At 41.0% G+C, this 12,840-nt stretch overlaps 1 protein-coding gene across 2 annotated transcripts in view; it reads right to left on the reverse strand.

The window, feature by feature from the left end:
- The window catches only part of znf646 (zinc finger protein 646), a 39,567-nt gene that overhangs the window by 14,891 nt on the left and 11,836 nt on the right, over nucleotides 1–12,840 (reverse strand). For both annotated transcript variants that reach the window (XM_036525887.1, XM_036525888.1), the window contains exon 2: nucleotides 871–3,831. In XM_036525887.1, coding sequence (XP_036381780.1) covers nucleotides 871–3,605 — 2,735 coding nt within the window. In that variant the 5' untranslated portion in view covers nucleotides 3,606–3,831. The remainder of the gene's footprint in view (nucleotides 1–870; nucleotides 3,832–12,840) is intronic.

A 12,840-nucleotide genomic window follows, 5' to 3' on the forward strand; every position in this document is an offset into this window, starting at 1 on the left:
AGACGGTAATGCAATTAAAGAGAAAGGTTTAATTCCTAATTCTGTGGTATGATTCTTTCCTGCTTCAAGCATAACCCATTGTGTTTGGACAGTGACCCAGTACTCCATAAAGCGGAAACTTTCTTACACCTATTTTGTAACCAAGCATTAAATCTTAAATAAACATTTTTGATTCCGTGTGCTAGTACATGGTGCGAGCAGAAAACCAAGTTCTGGTCCTAATCCTTCCTGCTACATCAAGAAATTTCTCCTGCAGAAACACACATCTGCCCATACCTATGTAACATTAATTAGTTCTATTGTGAACCATGATCACTGTACCCACCCCTGCCCTGGCCTGGAAGCTGTCCACACAGTCTGGGAAGTTTCATGCCTGGGCAGCAAGCAGGCAACCTACTGTTTGGGACTCCCTCACACGTATGGAAAAGTATTCTGGTTATTTAAATCTCTAATTCAGCTCTAATTCCAATTCAATCCCCTTCTACTACTAACTCCCTCTTCTTAGAGGTTGAGAGGGAGTTAGTAGTAGAAGTAGTTTAGCCCCCTCATGCAGGGGCTAAAAATGATTAGAAATCAAAGTTTCTGTAGAAGTTGCCTTCTCACACTGTGCACCCCTTTTCCTATGGTTTAAGCTTAGTCACACAACTTTCTCATTATGGTTACCTTAAAGACTACTGCATCCTCTTTTGGGGTATGTATGTGACCTCCCTAAAGTGACTAATGTAAGTTAGAAGTTTATAATGACAGATGTCAAAAAACAGATCAAATAAATAAAATAGTTAAAACTGAATGTAAAATGAAGGACAGGATAGAATAATTTTAGCTATATGCTAAAATGTAAAACAAAACTTCCTCAGGAAGGAAACTTGCCTCTTGACATCAAAGTGGGTCCTCTGGTGATTCTTGAGGGCTAGAAGATTGTAGAAGCGCTTCTGGCAAACAAAGCAGCGGAAGACCCCAGTTTTGTGTGACTTCTTGTGGTTGAGCAAAGAGCCAGCATGTCTGTAGGCCCGGCCACACTGGTCACATTTATGTGGACGATCCCCTGAGTCAGACCTCTTTTGGTGGTCTCCTGAAACTCTGCTTACAATTACTGCGGCTGCTTCTTTTTCTTTGTTCTTTTTTCCTCCTCTTTCCTGACCTGTGCAGAGGTGTGTCTCTAGCTGGAGGTAGTCTCTGCAGGCCACACCACAAACACCACAAATCATCCTCTCATCTTTTTTGATACTGGTGCAGTGGTTGTTGCCCCCCTTGCTCTGTACATCCTTGCCCTCTGTGCCCTGATTATGCATGAGTTGGTGTGTTTGCAGGTCCTGTTCCCTGGAGAAGCTCTCCCCACAGGTGCTGCAAATAATTAGGCTGCTTTGCTCTTCCTGGCTTTCACCTGGCTCCACCACTTCTTTCTCAAGGGAGGACAAGGAGGAAGGGCCAGTGCTGGTTGATGTACTATGGGAGTGGGTATGACCACGGAGGTGGCTCCTTAGGGCCCTCATGCTGGTGTAGTGGTTCCTGCACACTGAGCACTGATACACCTCTTCGTCATCCTCTTCACCATCTTCATCCTCACCATTTAATTTTTCACCATAATTGCTTTCTTGGATGTCAGACTCTCTAAAACACTTATGGGCTTGATTATAGATGTGTGTCTTATTCTCAACATTTTTCAACACAGACTTCTCCCCTGGGTCCTGGACCTCCAGATTTTCCAAGAAACCATTACTCATAGCCTCGTGCTGCTTGCGCCAATGTGAGCACATATGTGATTTAATCCCTGCAATATCTGCATATGTCTCCCCGCAGTCTGCACACATGTGCCTCTCTACTGGGGGTTCACTCTGAAGTAGAGGTAAGTGCTTTGGCCTGTCCTGAAGTAGGGCAGTGTCAAAAGGCTCATGGAGCTCCAACCCTTCCAGCCCACTGCTTTTGCTGCTGTCAAGATTCATGTGTGCAGCTTCCACAGAATCATGGGTAAGGCTGAGCATATTGGCTTCATCACCCTCAATGTCATGAGTGTGCAAGTCACTGTGCTGGCCCTCAAGTGTCAGAGGCTCAGGAGAGAGCCAATCCCCGTCTGAGCTGAGTGACACGGTAGCAGGCCGAGCCTTGTGAATGCGAAGATGGCTGCGCAAAGCAGCCAAGTGAGGGTAGTGCTTGCGGCAGATGGAGCACTGGTAGATGCCAGTCTGATGAGAGTGCTTGTGGTTAATAAGGCTCCCTGCATGGCGGTAACTCTTGCTACAAATCTGGCACTTGAACCGCCGTTCACTATTATCTACAACTGATAATTCTTGTGCTTTCACTTTATTAGTTGATGTTGGACACACCAGCTGAGAATCAGAGCCAGTTTTCTCAGAATCCAACATTGTTGTCTTCACCTGAGTATTATAGGGCAATGGTGGGTCATGGGTCAAGTAATGAAGTTTAAAGCTGTCCAAGTCCGTGTGTCCCTGTCCACAATAGGCACAGGTGTACGTATGACCATTGGCAGCTGATTGCAGCATCTGATTAAAGTTCTCTTGTCTGTCAAGCAGTGGAGGCAAATGAGGAGAATCATTGAGAGAGGGTGGGTAAAGGTTAGCATCAGGGGACTGGATAATGCTGTAGTCATAAGACATGTCCTCTGAAAAACCTGCAGGGAGCCCAAGGGACAGAGAGGCTGTGTTATGCAACAGGATGTGATCCTGAAAATCACTGTCATTGGGGAAGCCTACTTCACACAGATGGCAGAAATGCACAGCCATGTCTCCATTTTGAGGAATTGACTCAGACAGATCTGGAGACTCAGAAATTCCAAGGGCAATTGAGTCAGACCTGGACTTGGACTTCATGTGAATACGTTGGTGACTCTTGAGGGCAGCTAGGTTACTGAACTGTTTGAAGCAGACAGGACAGTCAAACACTCCAAGCTGGTGAGATTTTTTGTGGTTGATCAGGCTTCCGTGGTGCCGGTACGTCCTCTTGCATTGGTCACACTTGAAAGGACGGTCCCTGTTGTCCTCAGAGATGGGTCTGTCATTCTCAGCTGAGGAGTTAGGGTTGATGTCAGGTATCCTTCTGCCATTCAGACTATTTCCAGGTACAATATCAAGCACTGAATCCGACAAAGCTGTTGGTAAACTAATAGCCTGCTCATTGTGATGTGCGCCCTCTTCATTCCCATCAATAGCTGCTCCCTCCTTTGGATTTCCCACAGTTTTCAGCTGGAACTCATTCGTCCCAGATTTCCCTGAGGATTCCTGAGTACTGTGGACCTTCTGGTGGGCAGCAAGTTGGCTGGCTAATCGAAACACCTTCCTACACTGTGAGCAGCAGAAATTCTTGCCACGTGTGTGGAGGCGTAGATGGTTTTTCAATGCCAAGAGGTTAGACAGCTTCCTAGAACATACTTGGCACTGGAAAGAGCCCACATCATGTGTCTTCTTGTGATTAGTCAAGCTGCCAGGGTGCCTGTAGCCACGTCCACATTGATCACACTTGAACTTGCGTTCTTCTTCTTTCTGGTAGTGAGTCTCCATGTGCTCCAAAAGCCTGGGCATACTGGGCCATACTGTGTCACAATGCTTACATGAGAAGCCTTTGGTCCGACCTGGCTCATGAGTGGCCATAGTCAAGAAAGGATGACTAAGAAAACTGTGCCAAAAGTAATCAAACAAATGAAATCAAAAGAAACATGAGCTACATTTCAGCTCGGTCCTCATAGTGTCAATAAGTCTTCATCCTTGGTGGTAAAAATGTAAAACAGTGATCTGTCATCAATTCAGCCATTCACTTCCACTTCCTGGGAAAAAAATATATATAAAGGCTGAAAAGGAAGCAGGCTCTGCGTGAAACCTGTGAAGACAAGAAAGGGCATTATCAGAGTGAAAAATGAGCAGTATTAGGAACAGCATATGGGTATTCATTCACAATTGTGACTGATAATTTATAGTGGAGAGACTGTGCAGTCACCAAACCAGGCAATTAACTCATAATTCAAAACAGAATTGCAAGGCAAAAATCAATCCTTTTAGCCCACTTTCAGCTGATAATGGAAATAATCACTTGTTAACTGTTGTTTCTTTTCTACACATCTCCATGCATTTCCATTTTCCATGTTCTCCAGAATAGTTTCTTATGTCCAATGTGCAAAACAGAAAAAAAACACTTCTTTAATATAGTGATTGTTTAAAACAGTGATATTCAATACCCACTAGTTCTACACAGCACTCAACACTAAACACACAAAACTATGTTTTACTCCTGTTAAAGTCTGTTACTTCATATACTGTAGAGACATGGTTCAAATCCTGGTGTCACTGACACCCTACCCCCTTTATGGCCATACAGTTAAACTAATTTTAGACATGTCCTGGCATTCATACTCTTGAAAAAAAGAAAACATGTCTTAAAATGTCTGATTATTTATTGTTTCAGAGTAGCTAGGAAATACTTTTTGCCACATACAATGGATATAAAAAGTCTACACACCCTTATGAAATTTCAGGTTTTTGAAATATAAAGCTAGAAATAACAACAATGTAAATGTCAGACTTTTTTCCATCTGCAGTGTGATCTTCCAACAAACAAAAATTCAGAGAAAAATCAAACAGTTAATCATTAGGAACATTTTAAATTAAGAAAAAGGTATATCACCCTGATTGCATACGCCTGCATACCCAGCCCAACTAATACTTTGTGGAAGCACCTTTTGCTTTTATTACAGCAGCAAGTCTTTGTGAATAAGTCTCTATTAACTTTGCACATCTAGACTTTGGAATTTTATCCCACTTTTCTTTGCAAAAAAGTTCCTTCAAATTGCAAGGGGATCTCCTGTGTACAACTCTCTTTAGGTCATCCCACAGGTTTTCAATGGGATTGAGGTCTGGGCTCTGACTGGGCCATTCCAAGACTTTGATTTTCCTTTTCTGAAGCCATGCCTTGGTTGACTTGGGTGTGTGCTTTGGGTCATTGTAATGTTAGAATGTGAAATTCCTCTTTATCTTCATCTTTCTGAGGGGCCAGCAGGTTTTGTGCCAAAATATCTTGATATTTGGAGCTATTCATTATCCCATCTATCTTGACACGAGCCCCTGACCCAGCTGAAGAGAAGCAGCCCCAAAGCATGATGCTACCACCACCATGCTTCAAAGTTGGTATGGTGTTTCTTGGATGATGAGCTTTATTGGCTTTGCACAAAATATATCTTTTAGAATTTAGGCCGAAAAGTTCAACCTTTGTCTTGTCAGACCATAGCACATTTTCCCACATGGTTTGGGGTGGCTGAATGAATCTTTTGGCATAATTTAGACGGGCTTGGATGTTCCTTTTTGTAAGAAAGGGTTTCCGTCTTCCAGACATGCAGAATACGAGAGATGGTGGTCACATGCAAGGAGTGACCGGTACCTGCCAGAAATTCCTGTAGCTCCTTCAGTGTTGCTGTTGGCCTCTTGGTTGCCTCCCTGATAAGTTTTCTCCTCATTCTCTCATCAACTTTGGAGGGTCATTTTCTCAACTCATTGATGATGGTTTTGACAGTGCTCCATGGTACATCCAGTCCCTTCGATATTCTTGTATATTCCTCTCCTGATTGGTACTTTTCAACAATTAGCTCTTGCAGTTTCTTTGGCAACTTTGCAGACCATGGCTCTCCCAGTAGGATGCAACCCCAAACATTCAAGCAAATCCTACAGCAACAGCTGACTTTAATCTGGGTTTAGGCTAATCAGAATCACTTTCATTGATGCCAGGTGTATGCCGTTTACCTACAGGCATGATTTTGAATGTGAATGGTGAACTTTAAACTCAGCTAGAGCCCCGATTATGAAAGAGTGTGCAGACTTATGCAATCAGGGTGTTGTAGTCTTTATTTAAAATGTTCCTAATAATTAACTATTTGTTTTTTCTCTGGATTTTTGTTTGTTGGAAGATCACATGGAGAAAGTGGAGATGGAGAAAGTCTGACATTTACATTGTCGTTATTTCTGTCTTTACATTTCAAAAACCTGCAATTTCATAAGGATGTGTAGATTTTGTATATCCACTGTAATTCTTTAATCCATCTACAGCAACTGGAAGGAGGCTGGTCCATTAAAATAAAGACAACATATTTCATTTTTTAAATAATATGTATAATTACTACCAAAATGAGGCATAAAAACACTTATCATCATAAGCATTATCATATTTTTTAAAAAATCTGTTACATATATACAATTATTACGAACATTTCAAATGCATACAGAAAGTGGTTCCTGACTTAAATCCCCCACTCCTCCTCTCATTCAGCAGAATAAATGTTTGGCAAACATAACACTGTCAGCGTCACTTGGCCAACACTGACCAATGAAGGATTGGCTCAAAGAAGACAGCCTCCCCAAGCCCTGGAAACTCCATTATGTGTCTTTGCCTTTGTACAGAGCTTTATATACAAATTATTTGCTCTAAACTCATAAATGGCATCATTCCTTACTTGCTTGTTTTCAAGTGAAAACCAAAAAACAGGTTCTGGGGTATTTTTTCAGTTTTGATCTGTCAAACATCTTACTGGACCCCTGTCCAAGTTTTGAGTGCAGAAACATTTGTGGAAATTGGGATGTGTGGTGACAAGGAGTTTGTAAACAAATGCACATATAACCGGACTACTACACTGGAATGCTACAGAACCAGGTCAAGTTAGACTAATAATGTATATTACATTTAAAAGTATTCTAACTGCAGTGGGTTTTCTGTAGTTTGGCTACAGACATGCCTCTGTGGGTGCTCAGTGGGGCTGCAATAAACCCTTAGGTGTTTGTGTATGTGTGAAGAATGCAGAATCAGAATCTGTGGGTTAGGGTTATGGGAAGCTGAAACTGATTTAGCTGTGAAGGTCAAACCATTACAAGCCAAGAATGGTGGAATTTCAGGTAGAATTTAAGAACTAAAAATTAGATTTTTAATAAATTAAAATGTGCAGAGTCATACTTTTGGTCCTGCTGGCATCATAACCCCAGGGGGGCATACAGAAGTGATTACGGATTCCTCTCAACTGTCTAGGCAAGTGAGTCAGAAATCTGCTTAAGCTGTAACATAATAGACGAAAAAATTCTGCAACCACACATTTGTTGGCAATGCATTAAACAGAGCATTTACTGCCACTCTGTCTCTCAGCCTTCAAGCCCTTTCTCCGGCACTGAGATTTTTGAATGAAAAGTCTGAAGATATTTGAGATAATGGAACTACCACAAGTCAGTTAAGTAATTTTAGGGAGGACACACAAACACAGCACACCTTTGTCAAAGAACCCACCTGCTGCTCGTCCTACTCATCATCCTTTTTCTTTCCATGTGGATACATTTACCCATTTAGCAAACTATTCAAAAACTTGCCAGCTACCTTACATTGCTAGGCAGATTGCTAGCTAGCTTAATAATTTCAATGTTTGTGCTCTCAGGACTTACTGAACATTAAGTTATTATAGCAAACACTGCTAAGGTGACATATAGTGCTCAGAGTTATACTGATATGCTGTATAATTCTACCATGTAAAATGTGTAGCTGTAAGACAGAAAAATGTATTTTTTCAGACACAGCTCAGCCATGTTATTTTATTCTCTATGTCAGTATGATACTAACCTGAATACCATTTCCTGCAGTCTTACTACCCCTACTTTGAGAAGCATGGGTTTACTTGATTTAATGGAATCGTGAGAGATTCCTAAGAGAGGAACTTGACAGCGACAATCCACAGGAGAGCTTTCCTGATGCTCTTCATGACAGGAATTGTGAAAGCACGGGCAATCAACGATAGGGATACACTGGATACAAATAATGAATCCTGGCATCCCCTTTTACACAGAAGCAGACCTGAGAATTTACCAGGTTGCACCCAGCTCCACCACCAAGTAGCATTCCTGAAACTGGCAATGACAAAAAAAGGATTATGTAAAGTGGAAAAGGCATTAAAAATGTTTATGGACTTTATACCCTGACCCACCTAAAGTATGTTCCACAACAACTAGGGGTGCAACGAATAATCGACGTAGTTGACTAAAATCGATGACCAAATTAGTTGCCAACGAATTTAATTGTCAATCCGTTGGTGACTGTGACGGAGTGCCGTCACTACGGTTGAGTATGCGCTCTGACTGCCTGACTCTTTGGCGTCGCGGTCAAAGTTGCATGGTTGGTACCCCGTAGACCCGGGTTCAAGGCCGGGTGGGGTGACTGCTCTCGCCCTTCGCTACAGTGACGTCATTGCGTTTGTTTCTCACACTGACTTAATGCTCTGATGCGTAGGCATTACTGCTTACCAGAGTACCAGAGTGAAGTGAACAATAGCGCGATGGCAAGAACTTCACGATCAAAAACCTCCAAAGTGTGGGTCCATTTCACTTTTAACTTTTAACACTTTTAACTTTAAACATCTGCAAATCTGACCTTGCCCGGCATGGGAGCACATCCACTATGCTGAAGCATCTGAAGAGGAGGCACGTTGGCTCTCTGGATGATGAACACTCATCTGGGTAAGTTGGTTAACTAGTTACCTAGCTAGCTAGCTAATGTTAATGTTAAAAGTAAGGGTGCAACGGATCACAAAACTCATGGTTTGGATCGTATCATGGTTTGTGAATCAGGGATCGGATCATTGTGTCCGAAATCGCTCCCTATTCACTATATAGTGCATATATATATTTTACACTTGATAGTTGGACTTAACTGCCAGTTGGCTAGCAGATGTTAGTTACATCAAATTTGAACAGAGGAAGCTGGGTGCTAGTTCTTTCATTAATAGCTAGATAGCTACCGCTACCTATCTAGCTAGTCACTTAGCTAGCTAGCTGGCACAGTTAGACACATACAAATGTTCGAATAAACTTGCAAACATAAAACTATATCCAGAAAATTATTAATTTATTGTATGACTGAATAGTGAGTGAGTGAATGAGTGAGTGATTTTGGACGCAGCCTTCGTCTTCGCAACGCTTCTGCTAAGTAAGGTTGCTGGTTTTTAAAGTGGTGCTTGTATCTTTAAACTACAACTCTGCATCGAGATTTAGGGAATTATTACTTTAAAAAGTAACAGCAGCAGTAGAACTGTATTTCACACTATTATGGTTAAACTTTGCTATTAATCCACGGTTCACATGCGTGCTGAACCGTGTGGGGGGGGGGGGGGGGGTCCGTATGGATCACTGATCAACTACAGTCCATTACATCACTAGTTAAAAGCCATGTTACTTCACGTTATGAGCTGTAACGTTTTCTATTTTGAAATACATTTTCTCTTGATCAATGAATTCTTAATGGCGTTGAACATACAGAGTAGCAAATAATAACCTATTATTCACAATGATTCTGTTCACATTCCAAATGTGCCCTAACTACAATCTTAAACGTTGCATCGTTGTTATGGCGACGTTTACAGATGGAGAATGTGTTGCTGCCGAGTGAACAAGTTTAGAGAACACCAGAGAATTTGATACTTTCTAAATAAAAAAAATTCAACTCCTGCATGCGTGCCCAATGTGGGCTGCATTCAAATTAATTCAAACGATTTATGGGTTTGTTTGATCTCATTCGAACTCGACTTTTGGAAAAAAAAGTGACAGCCCTACTAACTTACATCTCCAATTATCATGAAACTGGACATATAGAAGGGCAATATTTATTTAGAACGTATTTCAAAGTGCATTTCAATATCTACACAGGATTCTAGAATCAAGAACAAAAAATATGGCTTGATTTGGCTTTATGGCTTGAATTGTAGATTTTTTAAATGGAGTATTGGAGTTTAAAAAAGTAAGGTTACTCTTTTGCCTGACAAATATGTCTTTTTATATGCCGGTCAAGGATATGAGACCACTGTCCATGGTTGATGGTGAAGGGTTTCAAGAAATGATTAGGCAGTTCAACCCTGAATACACTCTTCCATCCAGAACTCATTTCACTCACTTAATGGAAAAGAAATATGAAACAACCTTTCTGAAGGTACAAGTGTTTAACTTTCTCACACACACTCACTCACACACATGCACACAAACACACACATACACATACAGCATAGTAATTTGTATTTGAAATGACAGAATTCATGAAGAAATAATAAGATCGCTGATCAATAATTTAATCTTGATTACAGCATAACATGGCTGCAATAATGTAAATAAAAATCTAAAACTGATATTATGTTGAATGTTTACTGTATACACTGTATGGGTCTTTACACTTCAAAATGTTAACTAAAATCACCTTTGATGTCTTTAAAGGTAAAGAAGACCATTAAAGAAGTCAAAACCTCCCTCATACTGACAGCTGATGTCTGGACTAGTCATGCAACAGAGGCATACCTTGGTGTGTCCTAACATTTCATCAGTGAAGATTGGCAAATGAAGACTTTCCACCTTGCGACCATGGCTCTTGAGGAGAGGCATACTGGTGTAAACATAACAACATGGCTGGAAGAGGTGGTAGCAAAATTTGACATCTTGCCTACCAAAATAAAAAGCAGTAGTTCATGACAAAAGGCCCAATATGGTGGCAGCAATGTGAATGCTGGAAGAAAAACACGGTTGGGCCTCTGTCCGCTGCACTGGGCACACACTCCAGCTCATAGTTAACAACACTCTCAAAGAGCCTAGCATCAACAGGGCTGCAAGAAACTTAGTAGAACACTTCAGGAGAAGTGAGCTGGCCAATACAAAACTGAAGGTAAAACCACAGCAAATGAGCACACCACAGCATAAGCTGATCCAGGATGTCAGTACAAGATGGAACAGTACATACTACATCATAGAGAGACTCCTGGAACAGCGCTGGCCAGTTACTGCCACTCTATCCGATCTTGAGGTAACTCCAAGGGGCAAACACTACTTTGACTTGAAGCCAGATCAATGGGTGCTGCTTGAAGAGCTAACACAAGGGTTACAGCCTTTTGAATATGTTACCCTTTACCTTAGTGGACAGAAGTACACAACCGTTTCATATCTTCCACAGCTGGTCAAAGGGCTGCAACAGTCCATACAGCAAACCCTTCGTTTTGAGACGTGACCAGGAAGAGCATTTTTGGCCAGTGCAGAAAAGGGGATAACCGAGAGATAGGGGAGTCTGAACACCATCTCAGTAGAGAGACACAACCCAATTGTTCTTACAGCTGCCTTTGACCCAAGATTCAGAAAGCTGAAGTTTATGGCAGCTGAAGATGGCACAAGGGTGCAAGGGACAGTTGAGGTCCTTGCTATCAAAGAAGCAAAGCAGACTGGAATACATGGGTACGAGCAACAACAGAGGGTCAATGTTCCAGGCAGAGGGGAAAAATCAACACTGTACAACCTCCTTCAGTCTGACACAGACAGTCACAGTGAGGAAGAGGAATCCCAGGAGGACAAAAAGATCCAAATGGTGAGAAATGAAGTTCAGATGTACTTCGCAGAGCCAGCAATACCCAAAAAGGAAGATCCTCTCAGATGGTGGAGGGAAAATGAGGGGCAGTTTCCCACACTATCAAAGCTGGCCAGATCTTTTCTGTGCATTCCTCCAACACCCACCCCGTCATGGCACACCTTCTCTGCAGTGGGGAATATCTGCTCTCAGAAGAGTGCAAGCCTCTCACGAGACCATGTGGAGATGCTGACTTTCCTCCATTACAATACAAAACCAATCCTTGGTTTTAAATTTTGACAGAAAAAATGGATATTGGAATTTTTATTTATCTTTTGTATCAGCAGGAAAGTTCATTAAAAGACATATTTTTGAATGAAGTATTCTTTATTGTCTTTGTTAGCACATGCCTAAAACAACCTCAAGCTAAATTTAAAAGCTGAAAGCTAAATAACAGCCATTGAGTAACTGTGTGATTCATAATCTGAATAGCCGATTATTCATTTCAATAATCGATAAAACACATCTTTAAACACATCTGTTTAAAGAAACAGATGTGTGAACAAGTCAGGGTATTATTGCGGATCAACTCCTCATGAGATTTTTGCATTACAACTGACATTTATTTTCCTTAATAAACGGAATGAAGTTTGTTCATTAAGGAAAATAAAGGTGACATGCCTTAAACCAGTGACACTCATGACAAGTTGTCAGGAATCTAAAATTCCTGAAGCTTCTTCTAATTAACCACTTGAAATTAATTCATCAGGAGAAAAATTACAGAGCACACATCTGTATGATATTACCAACATCATATTTTAAGAGTCATAGCTAAGAGAGTCTAGCTAGCTACTGAGCCAGCCAGAAAGATGATGTTCCAGCTAAAGGTGACAGCTAAAACACAGTAGTTTTTGCTACTTCTAGCTACTTAAGTAGCAGTGCACCAGTCAGACATTGGCCTATCTATTAAAGATTCGCTTACCTAGCTGTCATACATAGCTAATGATCAGACAACAAGAGACTGTATGGAGATGACCACAACTGGAAAATGAAAGAGGGGTCCTGCCATTGACTTAGCCTGAAGTTTAATAAAAATAAAAAGTACACTAGCTAGCTAATTCTTGGCTGATGAATAAAAACTATCCGTATTTTCCAATTTGTACCCTTGCATAAATACATCAATTTTGCTTTTGAATGCTTTTCAGTGAACTCCCATTTAATAACACAACTACAAAGTGATGGAAAAACTTGTCTTTTATTAGCCTTCTATTGAACAGTCATAATTTCCAGAGGACATTATTTCCAAAACAAACAATGACAGTTAAAAGACAGTATACAGGGATAAGCTGAACTGAAGCCAATATGCTTTAGCCTTGCTTTTTTACAAAACCACCAAGCTGACAAGTAAGCAAATTAGTGTGAACACTGCTTACTCTATCAGTTTAGACAAAAATGATAAGTTTATCGTTTTTAACATTATTATAACAAATCAACAACAAAGGA

The sequence above is a fragment of the Megalops cyprinoides genome, chromosome 1, assembly GCF_013368585.1.
Source record: "Megalops cyprinoides isolate fMegCyp1 chromosome 1, fMegCyp1.pri, whole genome shotgun sequence".
Classification (NCBI taxonomy): Eukaryota; Metazoa; Chordata; class Actinopteri; order Elopiformes; family Megalopidae; genus Megalops; species Megalops cyprinoides.